The sequence below is a fragment of the Anabrus simplex genome, chromosome 13 (genome assembly GCF_040414725.1).
Source record: "Anabrus simplex isolate iqAnaSimp1 chromosome 13, ASM4041472v1, whole genome shotgun sequence".
In the NCBI taxonomy this organism is placed as follows: domain Eukaryota; kingdom Metazoa; phylum Arthropoda; class Insecta; order Orthoptera; family Tettigoniidae; genus Anabrus; species Anabrus simplex.
In genome coordinates, this window is record NC_090277.1 from 60,628,034 (window position 1) to 60,648,888 (window position 20,855).

Below are 20,855 nucleotides of genomic sequence, written 5' to 3' on the forward strand. Positions count from 1 at the left end.
GAATCATCATTAATTCATCCATTACTTCTTGAATATTTTTTCTCTAGTAACATATCTGAAAAGAGATAAAATGAAATGAAAAAATAAAATTATTGCTTGAAAAATCCAGGGGTATCAAATTATGTGCAAGATGAGTGAAATATTGAAAGGAGAAAATTTTGATGTGAGTGGTTTTGAAGAGGAAGATCTTACTTGATACAAGTATGAAACCTTAACATCCGTTGAAGTGGAGGGAAGTTTCTCGACGTTTCGCAATGTGCTGTCTGAAAATCGACGATCCTAAGAATCTGGAGATGACTACTGTGATATACTGCAAGACCAACTGAAGTAAGGTTTCCGAATTCCAGTTTCTGTAACCTTAGTGTGGTTAAGCCAAATATTATTTCAGTTATACTAATTTTGGATGTAAAGCAAATAACATTATTATTATAATTTCAGTTTATTTCCCCAAGATGTCCATTGCGGGTTCACTGACTTCAATCAAATTGGGGAAAAAAAAAAAAAAAAAATTCATTCTAAATTCTGCAAGCACTGTTTAACGGACAGGAAATTCCTTTCTTTAATTGTGTTAATCTAAAAATATATATACTGTCTGAAAGAAGTATTATTTCAGTGATAGATTTTTTGCACTGCATGTTGCATACCACATTATACCGCTTCATTAAATATGTAATTAAAATTAAAATTATGAATGAATCTGGATTGCATTTTTACATCCTTTTTTGTCAGTTTTTAGATCCTTTTTTTGATAGGTGTGGTGGTGATTATTGTTTTAAGTACAACTAGGCAACCATCCTCTATATAACACTAATCAGAGGGAAAAAATGGAAGGGATCTGACACTTCAAAAAATGAAGATATCGGCCAAAGGAAGACAAGGGCCACGAAGGACGTGAAAATGAAAGACTCCCTTGGCCTCGCAAACCTAATAGCGTCGGGGTCGGAAAAGAACAAGAGTTGACCAAGAGAGGTCGGACAGGAAAGATGAAAGTGAGGAGCCTGGCACAAGTAAGTGGAAGCAATGCCAGGACTCGGCTAAGGGCTCCGCGGTCGCCAACCCATGCTCCAAAGTTCAGAGCCCTTGAGGCCCCTTTTAGTCGCCTCTTACGACAGGCAGGGGATACCATGGGTGTTATTCTACCGCCCCCACCCACAGGGGGACCTTTATTTGATATTTTAAGTCCTTTTATAGGTTCTTTTTAGGCAATTTATAGGCCTTCAACTTCCGAACCCTAGTCAGTGTTCTCTCCAGAAATTTTTGCTACCTGGGTGGCAGGAATGAGTAGCCGGGCGGGGAATATTACGTAAAAAAAAAAGAAAAAAAGAAGATAAACTTTCAACTTATTCCTCTTAGGCCATTAACAATAATATTAGACATGTAAACATTAACTGCAAAAATGAACTATTTTAGTGTTATCACGAAGAAGAAGAAGAAGAAGAAGAAGTTTCTACTTCTAGTGTTCTACTGCTCGTTCATAATCACTCGGTTGCTGTGCAGAGCCAGACGGTTTTCTTATGTCCTGCAGAATTGAGCGCTCACATGCGAATCCCATGCTAATCCAGACACTGCTCGCGCATGACGCTATGTGGTAAGCTGAACTCCGATGTAACTCGCGCAATTATGCTGACAATAATGAAGATTTTTCATTTAAATAAACAGTTTTACAGTGTTTAAATTTTAATTAGGAACACATAATGACCGAAATATGTGTAGCCTCTGTACCTCAGACGGCAGCACGCCGGCCTCTCACTGCTGGGTGCCGTGGTTCAAATCCCAGTCACTCCATGTGAGATTTGTGCTGGACAAAGTGGAGGCGGGACAGGTTTTTCTCTGGGTACTCTGGTTTTCCCTGTCATCTTTCATTCCAGCAACACTCTCCACTATCATTTCATCTGTCAGTAATTTTTTTTTTTGCTAGTGGCTTTACGTTGCACCGACACAGATAGGTCTTGTAGCGACGATGGAACAGGAAAGGGCTAGGAGTGGGAAGGAAGCGGCCGTGGCCTTAATTAAGGTACAGCCCCAGTAATTAATCACTGGCCCAGAAGAGTGCGATAGGCTTCAGCAGCTGGCACAATTCCTATCCTTGCTGCAAGATGGGGCTTCATTCATTCCATCCCTGACCCGGTCACTGACTGGAAAACAGGTTGTAGGTTTTCAATGACTGATATGTATTAATATCATGTAAACCGAACGAGTTAGGAGCGCGCAGCTGTGAGACTGAATTCGGGAAATAGTGGATTCGAACCCCACCGTCGGCAGCACTGAAGATGGTTTCCGTAGTTTCCCTTTTTCACACCAAGTAAATGCTGGTAGAAAGGCCCTAGGGAGAACACTGCTAGTAATCACCCTGGGCCCCTCAGAACATTTTTGAAACAAGTCCAAAGCATGCTCCTCCCTTCTCGAAAATTACACCCTGTTTTGCTCTTCCCGACAACAATCCATTTTAAAGCAGGCCTATATCATATTACAGAATAACATTTGTACACTACCTGTTAATTCAGAGATAAAACTTTCTTTGTATTTTGTTTCACACTCAGAAGCTGCTTTTCAATGTAGGTTTTCTTGAAGCATCCTCCCCCCTATGACATTTTCGTGTTCTGAACCATGTTCGATTCCAAAGTAGATGTGCTTAATGTAGGCCTAAATTCTGTCTCATTTTTTTAATCAACTGCCAGGTACATTTAATACTGCAAATACAATATTACTTAAGGATTTATAGTGAAGAGAAGAATAGAGCTGCTTCATTCACAATGAATTACACAACGCTTAAGTTATGTGTAGCAAAAGGAAATGACGATTGAATAAGTATTGTTGGCAACTCACGAGCATTGAAATGAGGAGGGTTCAGTGGAAAAACTTGAAAGGAGTGGACATTTCTCCTTCTTTCGTTTTTTTCTGTAGAAAATTATTTTTGCGTGATATGTCACTTTTCATAAGTTATGAGTTTCATTATGGTCCATATTGACAACTGATCACTATCAAAGGGTAGAGAAGGGTCCACCTATTCAAGCTTATGGTACTGAATAGGTGGACCCTTCTCTACCCTTTGATAATGTTACTTTTCCATAATAATTTCCCCTTTGACCGTAATGCCGTAATTGTAAGGCGAGATCCATAATAATTGCGGACAATCCGTAATAGTTGGCACCTCTGGAGTTCAGTTAATTAAAATGTCAGTTAAAAATTGCTACTTCATTCCCCTTCCTGAAGCCATGACCTATATGTTATGAGATGTGTCACTATTGCTGTAATGTTTTTTTATAGATTATATTGGACTATCTTGGGAGTTTGCAGCTTATAATAATGAATGAAACAAATTTACGGACAATGGTAAAGTATGCAATAACTTCTATTTCATATTTTTTGAGTTGTGCCACTATTGCAGCCCGCGCATAATATACCGTGTCATTCATATCATCTTATTAACTCCTCTGATGAGGTTTACATCAGGAAGGTCATGTGGTCATAGAAACTTGCTATGAAGACTCATCTCACTTCATATTCGACCCTGTAGAGAAACAGGAGAGGGGATGGACACACAAACACATACGAAGTGACGTACCTCCTCGTTACTTGTTGATAAACTTAACCATAATAGGCATTTTATTTTATCCTGTACTGACTTGTCTAAATCTATTAAATAAACTATTTTAAATACATCCTCGTTAGTGTAAAAGAATTAATAATAATTAATGTTATTGTTTTTTACATCCCACTAACTACTTTTTTAAATAGTTTTCGGAGATGCCAAGGCAACGGAATTTTGTCCTGCAGGAGTTCTTTTATGTGTCAGTAAATCTTCCAAAATGAGGCCGATGTATTTGAGCACCTTAAAATTAGTGTAAAGGATAAATGATGTAACACACAGTATGGAGCAGAAATTAAGCACCACAGGATTTGTCTATTAGTTTATACAGTAGGTTCCACAAATAAACCACCATTAAAAAACATACTGCACAATCACACTGGATGAACTTACATCAATGGTCGAGTAATCAACGAGATCCACTTTGTTTCCAACCAGCACGACTGGGCAGGGTTGATCTGTTGATGCCCTACGTATTAATGGCATCCAGTACGTGGTTACTTTATCCAAGGTATCTTCATCGTCCACTGCATACACCACACATATGACATGAGCCCTCTGGATCTCCTCTGTCAACACATCATCAGACTGCTCAGCAGCTACAAACAAGAGAAGAGCACATCAATATAAATACAATGATAAATTTGTCTATATACAAATATTTGCATTTGAATATATTGGCAGAAATTTCCTTCTCCCTTTTGAGAATCACTTTTCTCCTCCCCTCCAATGTTTTCATCATACCAGACAGTTGTTTGCTGATTGCTCTGCTTTGTTATAATTCATTGCGCTATGCCAAAATAAACGTATTTATTTACCGGTACTTATTTTGTTTATTTATTTACAGGCGTGATCCCCATTACCATGGCCATGGATGCTGCTCTAAACCACCACCTCAACATCATTCGCTGCAAATGTACTAGAGAACGTAGCATGGGGGGCCTGCAACTGCAAAAAAGCAGGGCTCTGGTACTCTTATCTGCAAGAATTGCGTTGGTACCACATGAAAAAATTCAACAGAAACAGACTTCAATGCAGAAGACACTGACACTGAATGAATTATATCTTAGGAGAAATAAAATGATGATGACACCGATGACAATATGCCATCAGTGCCAAAGAGGTCAAGGCGTACAGACGCCTGACATTTATTTTTAAGTTAGAGGTCAAGGCGTACAGACGCCTGCGCTTACAGTTTAATTACGCCTAACGGTAGAACAGCGACGACATTGTGGAAATCTATTAATAACCTTGGACTTACGAAGAACAAAAACAAAGACGAAATTACAGTACCTCTCGAGGCTCTTAACGAGTACTTTATTACTAGTTCCTCCGCAGTACGACCTGTCTACAAACAGAAACTTATGAACCATTACGATACACACCCCACCCCTGACAGAGATAAATTCTATTTCAGTCACGTGACACCCCTCCAAGTCAGGAAAGCAGTCCTTAGGATAAGCACAAAAGCGAAAGGAATTGATGACATTGGGACTGACATGGTGAAACTAATTCTTGATTTTATATTACCAACTTTAACCCATATAATCAATTTCTCTCTTCTATACTCCACATATCCAACTCTCTGGAAGAAGGCTATTGTGCTACCTCTTCCGAAAAGTCAAACGCCTTCGAACGAGGGAGACTATCGTCCAATATGCATTTTATCAGCTTTATCTAAAATCTTAGAATATATAGTCCATAAACAAATGTCAGAGTACCTTCAAATGCACAATCTCCTTAATCCTTTCCAGTCCGGTTTCCGACAAGGACATAGTACAACTACAGCCTTACTCAAAGTGACTGAGGACGTTCGACAGGAAATAGACAGAGGACGAGTCACAGTTCTAGTACTACTAGATTACAGTAAAGCTTTTGACAGCGTAGACATTGACATATTACTTGTAAAACTGAAGGCTCTACATTTTTCTCAAAGTACGATTGCTTGGATGCATTCCTATCTTTACGGACGTCAACAATGTGTGAAAGGTAATAATGGAATTGTTTCATCGTGGCGTCACGTGAATAGAGGAGTCCCTCAAGGCTCTGTACTTGGACCACTTCTTTTCGCACTCTTTGTGAATGACATATCATCGAATTTAAAACATTGCAAATACCACATGTACGCTGACGACCTTCAACTCTACACAGACTCTACAGCACAAGACCTTCAGGAAAATATAGACTTACTAAACATTGACTTACAGACTGTTAGTGAATGGTCTGCTGCCCACGGCCTGCAATTGAACCCTACAAAGTCACAAGTAATCGTTCTTGGCCACCAAAATCAAATGGCAAGTATCAATAAACGTCCATTGCCGAGAGTAATCCTTCAGAATGTCGCAATTCCTTTTGTACCACAAGTGAAGAACCTCGGCGTTATCATGGACGAACGCATGACTTGGTCTGGACATATCTCACATATCTGCCAGAAGGTTTTCTCTGCTCTTCATTCTTTATATAAATATAAATACATATTTCCGATAAAACTTAAGCAGAAATTAATCGAGGCTCTTGTAATGCCACATTTCGACTATTGCGATGTTGTTTTCAATGATGTGAGGCCACTGCTGTCCCTAAGGCTACAACGTGCTCAAAACGCATGTGTGAGGTATATATGCAATCTAAGAAAATATGACTCTAGAACTAGAGTGGTCGCGACTCCACGTTCGTCGTCATCATCATACTCTGCCTCTCCTCCACCGAGTCCTTACTACATCTTCCCCAACTTACCTTTCTTCGCGTTTCCATTATTTCTCAAATGTGCATAACAGAGGTACACGGGCTCAAACATCAAACCTGCTCGTCATTCCTCACCATCGAACTGCAACATATAATAACTCATTTTCTGTGTTTGCCGCCCGAGAATGGAATCGCTTACCGGATGACGTCAGAGGAATACCAACCACCAGGTCATTTAAAAGAGCGTTAAGAGGTACAGCAGGATACGAATGAACTGTGCATTTCTAGTCCTTTAGTGATGGTGTGAGTACATTAGTACTACTAGCTATTATTATTATTATTATTGCTGTTATTATTATTATTATTATTAGGCCTATTATTATTGTTGTAAGTATGTTTATCTCACTGGGGTGGAATTTTATTTCTGTTATAAAATATTTAGATTGTCTTTAACTGTGCTATACTTAGTATTAATTACGGTAGTGTTAACTTTGATTCTATGTACAAATTGGTTTAGTGTAAGAGAAGGCCTAATGGCCTTAACTACGCCAATAAAGACATTTATCTATCTATCTATCTATCTATCTATCTATCTATTTTTAAGTTAATGATTTTCAATGTATTAGGTTAATGACATTTTATTCTTCAGATGAATGATATTTTATTTAATTAGGTTGCCAGTTTTGTACGTATCATATACATTTTTATGTATCTCTGTTGTATATTTTTGCACTTACTTCAAATATATTCATTATTCCTATTTCTCAGTCATTTTACTTCAATTTTCCAAACTAGGCAGGAACACACAAGATTATGTTTTCTTAAATATAGTTTGTAAGTATAAAACAAGTGCAAATCAGTGACGGGGTATCCCAATCAGACTGGATAGATCAGACCATCGGAGTGCTACAAGGGGACCCCTTGAGCCCTTTACTGTTCAATGCGCTGACCCCGGATCTCCCTACAAAAATCAAAGAGGCAGCACAAAATGTAAGCATATACATATATGCGGATGATATGGCACTAGCTGCTGATAACAAAAAAAATTTGTAAAACGGAATGGAGCTTGTCGCACAATGGATGGATGACGAGCTAAGGATGAATCTAAAGAAGACAGAATTAATGGTATTCAGGAGAGGACGACGCTTATCGAAAGGGGACTACATTGTATGTGGGGGACATACATTAACACCGAAAAACCAGTTCACATATCTAGAGATCACACTACAAATCTCCGGGACGACCTTCTCAGTACACATAAAGAAGAGATTAGCTGCTGCACTTAGAAGCATAAGTGAAATCAAACATCTGCAAAGAATGTCACTGGAGACGGCCATGAAACTTTTCCAAGTCAAAGTGCTACTAACGCTCACATACAGATTAGAAGTAATATGGGAGTACCTATCATGTAAACAGCTACGAGAACTGGAAAGCATGAAACCGAGATACCTTAAGAGAGTCCTAGGGTATCTAAATTAACCCGATCCCGGTACGTATTTTTAGCACGGGAAACCTTCTTGATAGAGCATTTAAGACTACAAATGCCTCTACAGCAAACTCCGGCATACGAGGAGCTGTTACGAGAACTACGAGAGAAAAGGGACTTGATCAAGGAAAGCTTTTACAGTACAGACGCACTGATAAATAAGGATTGGATGAAAGAGGAATATGAGTTGGGACCTTTGGTGACACGCTTTGCAATATACAGCTTTCATCACTGTATCTGTGCCAAGAAATCCTACCACCGGGTCAGTCAGGAGGGCGTATGTGTATTGTGCAAAGAACAGTGTGATACAAGCACGTAATGAAGTGCAAGAAGAGAACAGTCTTTGTGAATCAATTTTGCACTGAACAAAGTTCTCCTTGAGTGAATTGTAATTTACTTGATGTAATATGCAAATTTTACACATTGTGCACAATAAAAAAAATATCATTATTAAGTATAAAACAGTGATTTTTGTACTTAAACTACCATTATTTCATTGAGGATTGGGCATAAATTCTTAGGATCATTAATGAAAATTGACTATACAAAAACAGGTTGAACTTTAAGCTTCTCAGGTTGGAACATGGAAGTACCTTATACTGCAAAATCTTGTATTTTGCAAAATTGTTAATTAACCTGAAAATCATGACACTCCTCATATTACACTGGTTAGTATTTGAATTGAAAATACGTTTAACAAGTGCAAATGATAGGAGCCACCTTTCAAGTCTCTTCTATCAATCCTTCATTATTTTTTAATGGTTTTTTTTTTTTTTTTTGTATTTGCTTTAGGTCGCACTGACACAGAAGTCTTATGGCGCCGATGGGATAGAAAAGGCCTAGGAGTGGGAAGAAAGCCTCCGTGGCCTTAATTAAGATACAGCCCCAGCATTTGCCTGGTATGAAAATGGGAAACCATAGAAAACCATCTTCAGGGCTGCCGACAGTGGGGTTCGACCCACTATCTCCCAGATGCAAGCTCACAGCTGCGCGACCCTATCCGCATGGCCAACCTCGCCTGGTCCTTCTTTATCAACATCCTTACCTGACAAAAGCACGTCTAAGCATTAAATATTTTCTTAGACACTTGGCGATCAATACTTCCGGCTATGCATTGAACAACATCATCTACATACAAACTTTATGAATTATAATCTGCACACTGAGCACGATCTGCACTCCTAGCATTCTTCATGGCAGAATATCAATCATCCTTCTCACTGAAACCATGAATATCTGCAGTAGGCACAAGCAGGTCATGCTCCATGGGCTTACAATTGGAATTCATGAATGATTCTACCCTTGCAATTAAACACTTACTGTAAGCTGATTTAAACTGTACTGCCTTTCGCTTACTTCTATTCTCTCCTTAGACACCTTAGTCATCTAAGTTTGAATACTGTGCGACATTTGTCAAGGAATTCTCGCTTTTCATAATATATGTGCTGCAGGTGAGTATTTCTCCAATAATATTATCACATAGCTGTTTTTGTAGGTGCAACAATGATATATTGTTGCAATAGTAATGAAATGAATTCCTTCTTTGCACCCTCCATCATACAATAAATGATAAGTGCTGAATTATACCAGCTGTCTTCTTTTATCACTCCTTCGTCTCAGTCCATAATCTTCAAGTAGATATCTTCACTTTTTAATTTTTTTAAATTTTGCAATTTGCTTTACATCGCACCAATACAGATAGGTCTTATGGTGATGATGGGATAGGAGTGGGAAGGTAGCAACCATGCCCTTAATTAAGGTACAGCCCCAAAATTTGCCTGGTGTGTACATGGGAATCTACGGAAAACCATCTTCAGGCAGTTGACAGTGGCGTTCGAACTCACTATTTCCCGAATGCAAGCTCATAGCTATGTGACCCAAACCCTGCAGCCACTTGCTCAGTAGGCATCTTCTCTCGTTTGGTCTACCACCGCATTCCAGTCTTACTTTACAGTATACTTTTCGTCTTTTACTCAACACCAAGTGTTCAACAGTGGTAAAGATGAGGTTAGTTACTTGCAGCGGTAAATAATCCGACCCTCTAAAGTGGCAAACTTCTTCGTGTTGAGGAGCTACTTTATGTGGCGGTATCAGGAGAAAGCGTATTGGAGAAGCAAAGGGAAATCAGTGTAAGAGTCATTTCTGTCTTGAAAAAAAGTGATTGCTATGTTTGTGACTATAGACATGTAGGTAAGTGAGAAAATTCAACACATTTGCCCTCCACTCACACTTCAGGACCCGCACATGGAGGCAATAAGCTATGCTTCCCAATCACCTTGGTAGTTGTTCTGGAAACGATGATAAGAGTTCACACATCCCCAATACGGACCAGATATGAAGTTTTTAATGTTGAATCATCCCCAACGACGTCATTCTAGTCCACTAACCATATCTGGATGCTTAGTGGAAACCAAACTTCTAGCAAGACCATGTGCCTCCTCACGTCCTACGGATAACATAGCATACTCTATTCCGGCCTGCTACACCTCTCGATCTTAGCCCCATCAGGCATCTGTGGTTCAAAAAGGCAAGTGCTGCTGCTGCTGCTGATGATGCTTGTTGTTTAAAGAGGTCTAACATCTAAGGTCATGGGCCTCTATAAGGCAAGTGATAGAGGAATAACAACTCTTTAAAAAAAACCTTGGCCCAGCTGGCACAGTTTGTAGCACCTTGTAAAGGTCCCTTGCCAGGGTTACGTCAAAGTCATTAATGGCAGCTTCAGCAGAGGAGACCTTCTGAAGGGCACAGGCAGCAGATGAGGCATTCCAGTTCTCAATTTGCTGCCTTGCAGATGAAGTAGGGAACTACCACAGGCTACGGGAGTTCACTGACAGAAAAATCTTTGACTGCGTTAAGCCTAGCGAGATAACGGAAGAGGAAACAGAGGGATTGCTTTCAACAATAACAGAATAATCCTTGGATCACGAGAAGGCTTGTTCATTCCCACACACAGCCTGCTAAAGTGGAAAATCGCTCAATTGATGATAAAAGTTTCAATTGCATATTGGATGTTTACGTGGCCACTCATGTTTGTTACACTTGTTAGTAATGTGTTCCTGTACCTGTTTATACCACCACCCAGACCAAGCTTTTCAGATGGTAGAGCGCTGGCTTTCTTGAGTCCACGCTCAAGAGTTCGTTCCTGACTCAATTCACTGATAACATCAGTACCTGAATAATCCCCGCAATATATTTTTTCTTCAAAATTTGGTAGGGAAAAGTAAGGGTGCAGGTATTATTTGTGCCAATGTTGCTGCAGTGCTCCTGACATACAGGAATCAGGAAGTTGGTATTTTTCCATGCACTCTACTGGCAATTCTGTTCCTGCTCCAAGTGACAAATGTGCCATGTACTTATCATGTCATCTGCATGGCGTCAGATTAAGCAGCAGCATGTGTTCAGTACGGCTGACATGAGTTTCTCATTATAAGTTGTTTGTGGCTAAAGAAACCGTGGTCTTAATTAAGGTACAGCCCCAGCATTTTCCTGGTGTGAAAATGGAAAACCACGTAAAACCATCTTCAGGGCTGCCGACAGTGGGGTTCGAACCCACTATCTCCCGAATACTGGATATTGGCCGCACTTAAGCGACTGCAGCTATTGAGCTCGGTCTGGTGTTGATGTAATGTAGGTGTGAGTCAATCATGCCCTTAAGGAGGCAAAGAAGGCAGTTTCAGCAGCTTACTGAGTTTGAACGAGGCTGTGTAATAAGGTTACGAGAAGGCGAGTGTTCTTTTCATGAAACTGCAGAAAGACTTGGCAGGGATGTATCTGCAGTGCCTCGGTGTTGGCAACAAGGCAATGTCTCAAGACGACCCGGGTCTGGCCGAATAAGGGGGACTATGGAGAGGGAAGATTGCTGTATTTGCCACATGACTGCGGTGGACTGTACTGCGTCTGCAGCAGTCGTTAGAGCTTCAGTTGGCATCAGAGTGACACAGTGAACTGTAACAAATCGATTACCTGAGGGACAGCTCCGAGTCAGACATCCTGTGGCGTTCATGCCACTAACTCCCAATCACTGCCATCTGTGAACTTTGGTGGTGTTAAGCTAGAGCTCACTGAAGGCCAGAGTGGAGACCTGTTGTGTTCTCAGAGAAGAGCTGTTTCTGTCTTGGTGTTAGTGATGGCTGTAGTTTGGTAAGAAGGGGCGAGGTGAGCACTTGGAACCAAGCTGTCTGCTGCAGCGACACACTGGACCTACACAAGGAGTTAAGGTGTGGGGAGTGATTTCCTTTGACAGCAGGAGCACTCTCGTCGTTATCCCAAGAACCTTGACAGCAGATTTGTACGTCTGGTTGGTGATTAAGCCGGTTGTGCTGCCATTCATTCTCAGTATTCAAGGGGGTGTTTTCAAAAAGGATAATGTTTGTTCTCCATACCACTGCTGTCACCCAACGTGCTCTATATGTGTCGACCAGTTACCTTGGCCTGTGAGATCACCAGAATTTTCGCCTATTGAGCACGTACGGGACGACAAATAATAACAAAGGTCGTTGGATAGAGTAAGATGCAGGATTAGGGATTGTAACGGAGGTAATTTTTTGTTTTAAGAGTTAGTACAACTAGGTCATCATAATCTCTGAACAAATTAAACAAAGACAAAACTTAAAATAAAATAATTTTTATTCAATAGAGGAATTTGAAAATAATTTAAAAATAACACAAAAATCATTTTATTAAACCGAAAAAAGTCTCTCTCTCTCTCTCTTTGAGTCCAACCCTTCGTAAGGATGTAGTGGCATCATGTGACAAGCCTTTTGGTGATCTGCCTCTGGGAGTCTCTGCTTTGGGCATGGCGACTTGCTTGCTGTAAGCTCATCCTGGTCAAGCTCTTGATCGGGGCCATCCATCGTAACGGTGTACGTTCTCTAGGTCTTCGGCAGTCAACTTTTCCCTCTATAAGTATTTCCACTGCCTCCAGTCTTCTGGAAATATGACCAAAATATCTGAGTTGTTTTTGATTAATAAGGGTTGACAGTCTAGTTCTGATGCTGAGCTGTTGCAGGATTGATTCATTAGTATGTTGTGCTGTCCATGGTATTCGCAGTAATCTCCTATAGCACCACATTTCTAGAGCATCAATCCTGCGGCAATCTGCCATCTTCATCGTCCAAGTTTCTGATGCATATGTTGCGACAGGAAAGATCAGAGTTCGAATGAGGGTGAGCTTTGTCTTGGAAGTGATGGAGGTGTCCTTCCAGATGTGAGTAAGTTTTGCATTTGAATTTCTCGCAATCACAATGCGATTACAGATCTCAGGTTCACAGTCTCCAGTATTTGTGACCATAGGATACCAGATGCTCAAAGCGACTGACAACCTCATAATCGGCAATTCTTGTTATGACAGGTCTGTTGTTATTAAAATGATCTGCAATCATCACTTTGGTCTTTTTATTGTTGATTTCAAAACCATATTCTCTGTCATAAACACATCAAAATGGAATGTAAGTTCTTTGAGAAACAGAACACTTGAAATGTAAATGCCCTCGATTAATCTATAAAGCAAATGACGAGATGAACAATATTTGTTACATCAGCTAGTATGAGTTAGAGTGTTAGAGGGCAAGTTTCCGTCTTAGGCCAGAGAGTACGGTGCGCTCTGTGAGGATGTGGGCCACGGTGAAGCACCACAAGAACACAATGGTGGTGGTGGTCATAATTAGGCAACTATACTCTAGTTAACACTAATCAAAGGGAAAAATGGAAGGGGTTCAACACTATGAAAAATGAATATATTGGTCAAAGAAAGACAAAGACCATGAAAGCCGTGAAAGTGAAATACCCTCTAGGATTTGTAGCCTAATACTGTTGAGGTAGAAAAGAACAAGAGTTGACCAAGAGGTAAGATAGGATACATGAAAGTGAGGGCCGGGCTGAATGGCTCAGACGGTTGAGACGCTGGCCTTCTGACCCCAACCTGGCAGGTTTGATCCTGGCTCAGTCCGGTGGTATTTGAAGGTGCTCAAATACATCAGCCTCGTGTTGGTACATTTACCGACACGTAAAAGAACTCCTGCGGGACTAAATTCTGGCACCTCGGTATCTCCGAAAACTGAAAAAGTAGTTAGTGGGACGAAAGCCAATAACATTATTATTATTATTTGAAAGTGAGGAACCCACCATAAGTAAGTGGAAGCAATGCCAGGACTCAGCAAAGGGCCCCATGGTCGCCAACCCATGCTCCCAAGTTCAGAGCTCTTGCGGCCCCTTTTAGTCACCTCTTATGGCAGGCAAGGGATACCATGGCTGTTATTCTAATGCCCCCACCCACAGCAGAATTTTAAGAGGAAGTACAACCGGGTAACCAACCAGGTAACCATCCTTTAATAACACTAATCCGAGGTGGTGATTATTGTTTTGCTAGTGGCTTTACGTTGCACCGACACACATAGGTCTTATGGCGACGATGGGATAGGAAAGGACTAGGAGTTGGAAGGAAGTGGCCGTGGCCTTAATTAAGGTACAGCCCCAGCATTTGCCTGGTGTGTGGTGGGAAACCACGGAAAACCATCTTCAGGGCTGCCAACAGTGGGATTCGAACTCACTATCTTCCAAATGCAAGCTCATGACCACGCGCTCCTAACTGCACGGCCATCTCGCCCGGTGATTATTGTTTTAAGGGGAAGTAAGACTAGGTAAACATCCTCAATTAACACTAATCAGAGGTGGTGGTGATGGTGTTGTTGTTTATTGTTTCAAGCTGGTACCATCCTCTAGTTAACACTAATCAGAGGGAAAAAGATGAAAGAGGTCCAACACTTTGAAAAATGAACTATCAGCTAAAGAAAGACAAGGAGCATGAGGGGGCATGAAAATGAAAAACTCCCTAGGCCTCAGGAACCTAGTACCGTTGGGGTCAGGAAAGAACAAGAGTTGAACCAAGGGAGGTCGGAAGGATAGATGAAACTGAGGAGCCTGGCATATGTAGGTTGAAGCAATGTCAGGACTCAGTTAAGGGCCTCGTAGTCGCCAACCCATGCACCCCAGTTCAGAGCCCTTGGTGCCCCTTTTAGTTTTTCTTATGACAGGCAGCGGATACCATGGATGTTATTCTATCACCCCCATCCACAGGGGGAAGTAAACAGAGCGAAAAATGGAAGAGGTCCGATACTTCGAAAAATGAAGGTATCGGCCAATGAAAGACGAGGATCATGAAGGACATGAAAATGAAAAACTCCCTAGGCCTCGAATGCTCTAATACTGTTGGGGCTGGAAAAGAACAAGAGTTGGCCAAGGGATGTTGGATTGGATAGATGAAAGTAAGAAGCCTGGCACAAGTAAATGGAAGCAATGCCAAGATTTAGCTAAGAGCTTCATGGTCACCAAACCATGCTCCCAAAATTAAGAGCCGCCGAGGCTTATAGTGTAAACCAATCTAAACCTGCGGCCACTGAATTAGGCGGGTGAGGAAAACTGCAATGTTGTCAGATATGGGAATGGTGAAGAGACAGATAGTCAAAAGTCGCTTTCCTCTGAGCACGGATTGGCAACGCTGACCGTGCAGTGCGGTCTAGTCGAAGCCGGTCTCCTCCAGGTCCACATATTCTTTAAAAAAGTTATTTTTTCTATACATAGTCCAGCATTCATGTATTTAAAGTATACTATAAACCGTAAACAAATATGCAAATAAAACTAATACGGATTAATACGTAATCCAAAAGTGTTTACCACCCCCTGTGTGTTGCGCTGGTGGGTGTGACCCGAACTAACTTGGCAAGCGACATTTTCCGGACCATTTTCCAGGAAAATGAAAAAACCCATGGAAACATGTTTCAGACAATAAATTTAAGTTGAACGATTTTCTAAATTTTTCCTGCTGACAACATTTTATTGGCTGAAAAAACAAAAACTTAGCCACGTACTGAAAATTTCAATAGATGATTTTACGGATATAAATTTACCTTTTCAGGTTTTTATGCTTAATACCTATTTTACCGTAATTGGTTTATGTGGAAAATGGTTTTACCGCTGAAATCAGCAGTCTTTCCTGAAGCATCCAGTATCATTTGTTTTGTGACATTGCAGGAGGAGGAGGAGCTTAGGAGAGAACAAACTGCCTCGCGCTCCAAAATAATGTGTTCAATATTAGACATTTTCTCATTAACTGATACATAAGATTGGCAACATTGTAATTTTTTTGACCCACCTAATTTGGTGGCAGCAACAATAGACCATTGGTTTTGTCACTCGCTGGGCCAAGTTCAGTAGACAATTCCCATTCCCATAAGCTTCCATATCTTCCCCACATTCACCCATCACCTTTTTGCATCCTTCAGTTCTGTTTCTAATTCCCATATTGAAATCACCCATTAGACATTCTTGCTGTTGTCATTCACTATGTCGTCACTCAATGCTTCATAAAACTTATCAACTTCATCCTCATCTGCACCCTCACGTGGTGAATACACCGAGACAATCCTCACCCTAATTCCTCCAACAGCCAAATCTACCCATATCATTAGCTCATTTGCGTGCCTAACTGAAACTATGTTGCGTGCAACAACATTCCTGATGAACAGTCCTTCCTCACACTCTGCCCTTTTCTTTTTAACACCTGTTAAGAATATAATTCCCTATCTCTTCCTCGTTATCTCCCCTTACCCGAATATTATTGACTCCTAACACATCCAGACACATCCTCTTTGCTGACTCTGCCAATTTTATTTTATTTCTTTCATAAGCCCCATTGATATTAATAGCTCTCCATCTAATTCCATTTTGTCCGCCAAGTTCTTTCCAAGAAGAGGAGTCCCTTGCCTGTCAAATGGGACTCTGTTACTCCCAAAGATCTGAGGCTTGCTTAAAATGTTCTGGGCATGCTCAGTGAAAATTCCGGAAGCAGGATGCTATGCTACTTACACAGTCCTGGTGATAATCTCTCCTCTGAAGGTGTGCGCGCGAGCAGGATCAGTCTGAGTCTTGTTTCCATCAAAAGATGTCTTCTGAGCAAGAAACTCTGCTTTTCCAGTTGTGCAACAACTTTTCTCTTTGCTCCTTGCCCTCTGATGTGATCCCAATAAGGAAATGTTTTTTTTTTCTTCTTACATTGATCCGTGGGTTGTCCAATTATTGTACCAATATCCCGCCATGCATCCTCTTCCACATTATTTTTAAAATGACCCCCATTTTTCGGGGCCCACAAAACAGAATGTGTCCGATAAGTGTCCATTAGAGCAAACACATCTTCATCCGACCAGGTCACAGGATACTCACTGGTCACGTACACATTTGCGAGCACGTTCCTTTGCTGTCTAAACTGAGCGTGAGCATCGCTTTGTGCTTGCCTAAAGAAAACGACTCCAGTCGACTCAAGAACGAGCGGCTCAACGAATGCTCGCATTACATGTAATAAATGCTCGCATTACGCTCAGAACCCCGTCCACACTTGCGAGCATATTGTACCATATTATACCATGCTCACAAGTGTGTATGCACCTTAAGAGGTTAAGGGTCACTTGTGTTGTGTATAGTCCTAGCCACATGAGCACAAGGAGGGCCAAGACTCAGAATATATCCAAGATGCCCACTCCCCCTCCATAATAACTGGTATCCCGACTCTCAGGACTACTTATTAGGCCCCTCAGCCATTGCCCATGGTTCATGAACGAGGGGCTACAGTAACCCACACCATGAATGGTTTCTTTGAAGCGGAAGTGCAAAATGACCAAAATTTGAACCCCGAAGACATGGCGAGGGTGCGACGTCACATGTTCTTGGTATGTATGTTTAGTCCTCAGCCCGAAGGCTGGTTGGATCCTCAACAGTTCCGCCATCAGCTGTCATAGATGGCCTAGGCATCACTGAAGAGGCGTACTAGGGAAATGAGGAGTGAGGTAGTTTCCCGTTGCTTTCCTCACCGAGCCAGAAGTTGCTATTACACATCAGTCTGCCAAGCCCACTGAAATGCATGCACCAACTGACCCTATGAGCAATATTTTCACACCATTCATAGCAGGGACTGGCTGCAGAAGGAATGGCATTACTAGCATTACTCATACCTCAGTCACTTTCATTTTGTCAAAGCTAAGGATAAAGCTGAGACAGATCAATGAAAGTAACAAAATTGCTCTAGCCCATACCAGAAGACATAGTGCACTGTAAACACTAGGTCCTGCCAGCAAAGGCACATGTTCTTGGTATGTTAGCAATAAGTTCACTCTCCCCGGCCAATTCAACACGCCAATTCAACACGAAGTATGAGCCATATACGAAGAAGCCCATATCCTCCTCCTATGGGTAATAACTCCAGATAGCATCACATTTGAAAATATACACACTTAAATTCTCCTCTTCACCAGTGTTATATGTTTGTAAAAATAATTGCATTTGCTGAATGTAGCTGCCCACAAACAATTATGTATGTCATAGAAATTGCTAATACTTAGTTCCATTGAAAAAAAAAATCAAATAAAAAATCTGGTATTAATGCCTTAGTGCTTATTAAATTACAGAACACATTTTGCACATTTTTGTCATGTGACCCTTGTTGTCTATCACCTAGGCCTAGACAGAAACTGCCCATAGCTATCTTCAACTAGTCAGAAGATATATTACAATTTGCTTTACATCACACAGATTTACTCATTCAGGACAAATATTTTGGGTTCCCTATGGGAATCAATATCTATACCATAGATAGGTCTTATCGCAACGATGGCAAAGGAAAGGGCTAGGAATGGGAAGGAAGCAACTGTGGCCTTAATTAAGGTGCAGCCCCAGCATATGCCTAGTTAGAACATATTTACGGTGAAAAATTAGGTGCTCCACCCTGTGTACACACATCTAAGCGGAGGTTTATTCTTTATGCCGAGCAACCTGAAGGGAGGACAATAATTAGCCATTCCACATGAATTTACCACCATAGTTTTCATGACTCTATTGTGACATTGTACTGGTATCCACTGTCTGAAAGACTAACAGAAAACTATTATACTAATACAAAAACTGCAGCTATAGAGGAGTGAAAAAATATAGAGGTAAAAGAAACACCGGTTATTTAATGCACCCAACTGATTCATTTCTGTAATTCCATTATAGAACAAGTATCAGCACAGATTTAAAAATTACTTAATAATTCGGTAATAACTCTACCCAGGAAGAAGAGGTGTGATGCCAATTGGAGGTTAAAGCAGCCTGGGAAGAATGATGATGAGAATGAATTTTGAGGTTATGACGACAATTATAGTTATGTAGTGGGTGAAATATCTTACATAATCATATCATAAAACAGGAAATTTCCTTTACATTCCATATATTATAACTTAAAAATGGAATCTGCATCACTATGTACACTGCACATTAATAGAAAAGAGAGGGTCCTCTGTACAATGCGAATGTAGTTAAGAACTTTACGAAGCTACTAAATACAAAAACTGACGAATTTATTGGTGGATGACATTTCTCAAAACATTTTTACAGTCTATAGGTACAAAGAGAATGGATGGGTACCTGAGTAATCCACAATATGAGTAGGTACTTGTTCCGGTGTAACATCTGCTGGGATAGTGATCTCCTCAGCTTTAGGAGGGACATCCTCAGGAAATTCTTCACTGACCAAGGATAAGATTAGGGAAGTTTTCCCAACTCCTCTTTCTCCCACAAGTAATATACGAACGTTTCGGTTAACTCCCAGACGAAATACCATTCTGTTTAAAAAAGGAACACAAGTTTATGTGATCGACATATTTCGTTAAAATTTCTAAAACCATCAAAGTTCTATGACAAAGAACTAATTTAGCAAGTTTACCTTTATAGAATAATAAATCTACAACTCTTTTAAAATGACTCCTTCCCACCGGTCAATATACAGATGAAAATTCTGGCATTTAAAAGAATTTAAAATGGCACAAACTCACACAAATGGTCATTAAAATATTTTAAGATTACACCCAATCTGCATTAAAAGCAATGACAAACTCTACTGTAAACAATAGCGATGCACTTAAAATTTTTATCACTGACAACCCCCATCTGAGAAAAGACCACCGCGATTGTTTACGCAGCGACTATCGAAAGTGTTAATTTTATCGAATGAGAGCCGTCATCTCGATTTAGTCGAGTTGGCGAGCGACAGTGCTGTTGGCTCCACGGTCAAATGCATGTCAAAAGTGAGTGCGGGAATGTTTTCGTTTTACAAGTAGTGGTGTTCAGTGAAACGCGGAATGAATAGCTGCCGATCTACGATGGAGGTAGGTGATAATATTTTCTGTAGCTATCAATGGATAATACTTCCTGAAAGGAGCTTAATCACGTTTTTTGCTTAGAGGCTGCCTATGGAGTTAGTTAAACAAGTGCAGAGATATTCTCACCTCTTAACTTTATATTGAATATATCACTGAAAGTTCGATACTCCAGGAGCCATGCACAGTGTATAAATAATGGCATGATGTGTTTTAATAGAAAGAACAAATAAGATCGAATGCTAATTGTCCCATTTTACTGTTCCCACCGGGAGAGTTGGCCGTGCGCGTAGAGGCGCGCGGCTGTGAGTTTGCATCCGGGAGATAGTAGGTTCGAATCCCACTATCGGCAGCCCTGAAGATGGTTTTCCGTGGTTTCCCATTTTCACACCAGGCAAATGCTGGGGCTGTACCTTAATTAAGGCCACGGCCGCTTCCTTCCAACTCTTAGGCCTTTCCTATCCCATCGTCGCCATAAGACCTATCTGTGTCGGTGCGACGTAAAGCCCCTAGCAAAAAAAAAAAAAAAAAAAAAATTACTGTTCCCATTATTCATGGGCGTTGTTGGAGGGGCGACAGGTGGAACGTTTCCCACCCATAATTTTCCTGCATCATGTCTCATACCACCGGTCTAGAAAGCCAAGAATAATGGCCGAGAGCATTCGTCGTGCTGACCACACGGCACCTCATAATCTGCAGGTCTTCAGTCTGAGCAGCGGTCGCTTGTTTGCCTAAGGCCCTTCGGGGCTGTTGCGCCACGGGGGTTTGGTTTTTAGTTATGCCTCATACCAACGTTTTATTTCTTTTACAATACTACGGTAAATGTAGATTGGTTGAATTACACTCCCTATGAGTATAGGAAATAAAATTCATCCATGGCATCCCCTCCCTGTCGTAAGAGACGATTGAAAGGACA

At 40.9% G+C, this 20,855-nt stretch overlaps 1 protein-coding gene across 2 annotated transcripts in view; it reads right to left on the reverse strand.

Moving 5' to 3' along the window:
* Miro (mitochondrial Rho GTPase) overlaps window positions 1–19,748 on the reverse strand; it is a 97,476-nt gene extending 77,728 nt beyond the window's left edge. For both annotated transcript variants that reach the window (XM_067157277.2, XM_067157276.2), the window contains exons 1-3: window positions 19,507–19,748; window positions 19,209–19,405; window positions 3,983–4,188 (exon numbers count right to left, since the gene is read on the reverse strand). In XM_067157277.2, the coding sequence (XP_067013378.1) occupies window positions 3,983–4,188; window positions 19,209–19,404 (402 nt within the window). In that variant the 5' untranslated portion in view covers window position 19,405; window positions 19,507–19,748. The remainder of the gene's footprint in view (window positions 1–3,982; window positions 4,189–19,208; window positions 19,406–19,506) is intronic.
* Window positions 19,749–20,855: the final 1,107 nt, after the last annotated feature.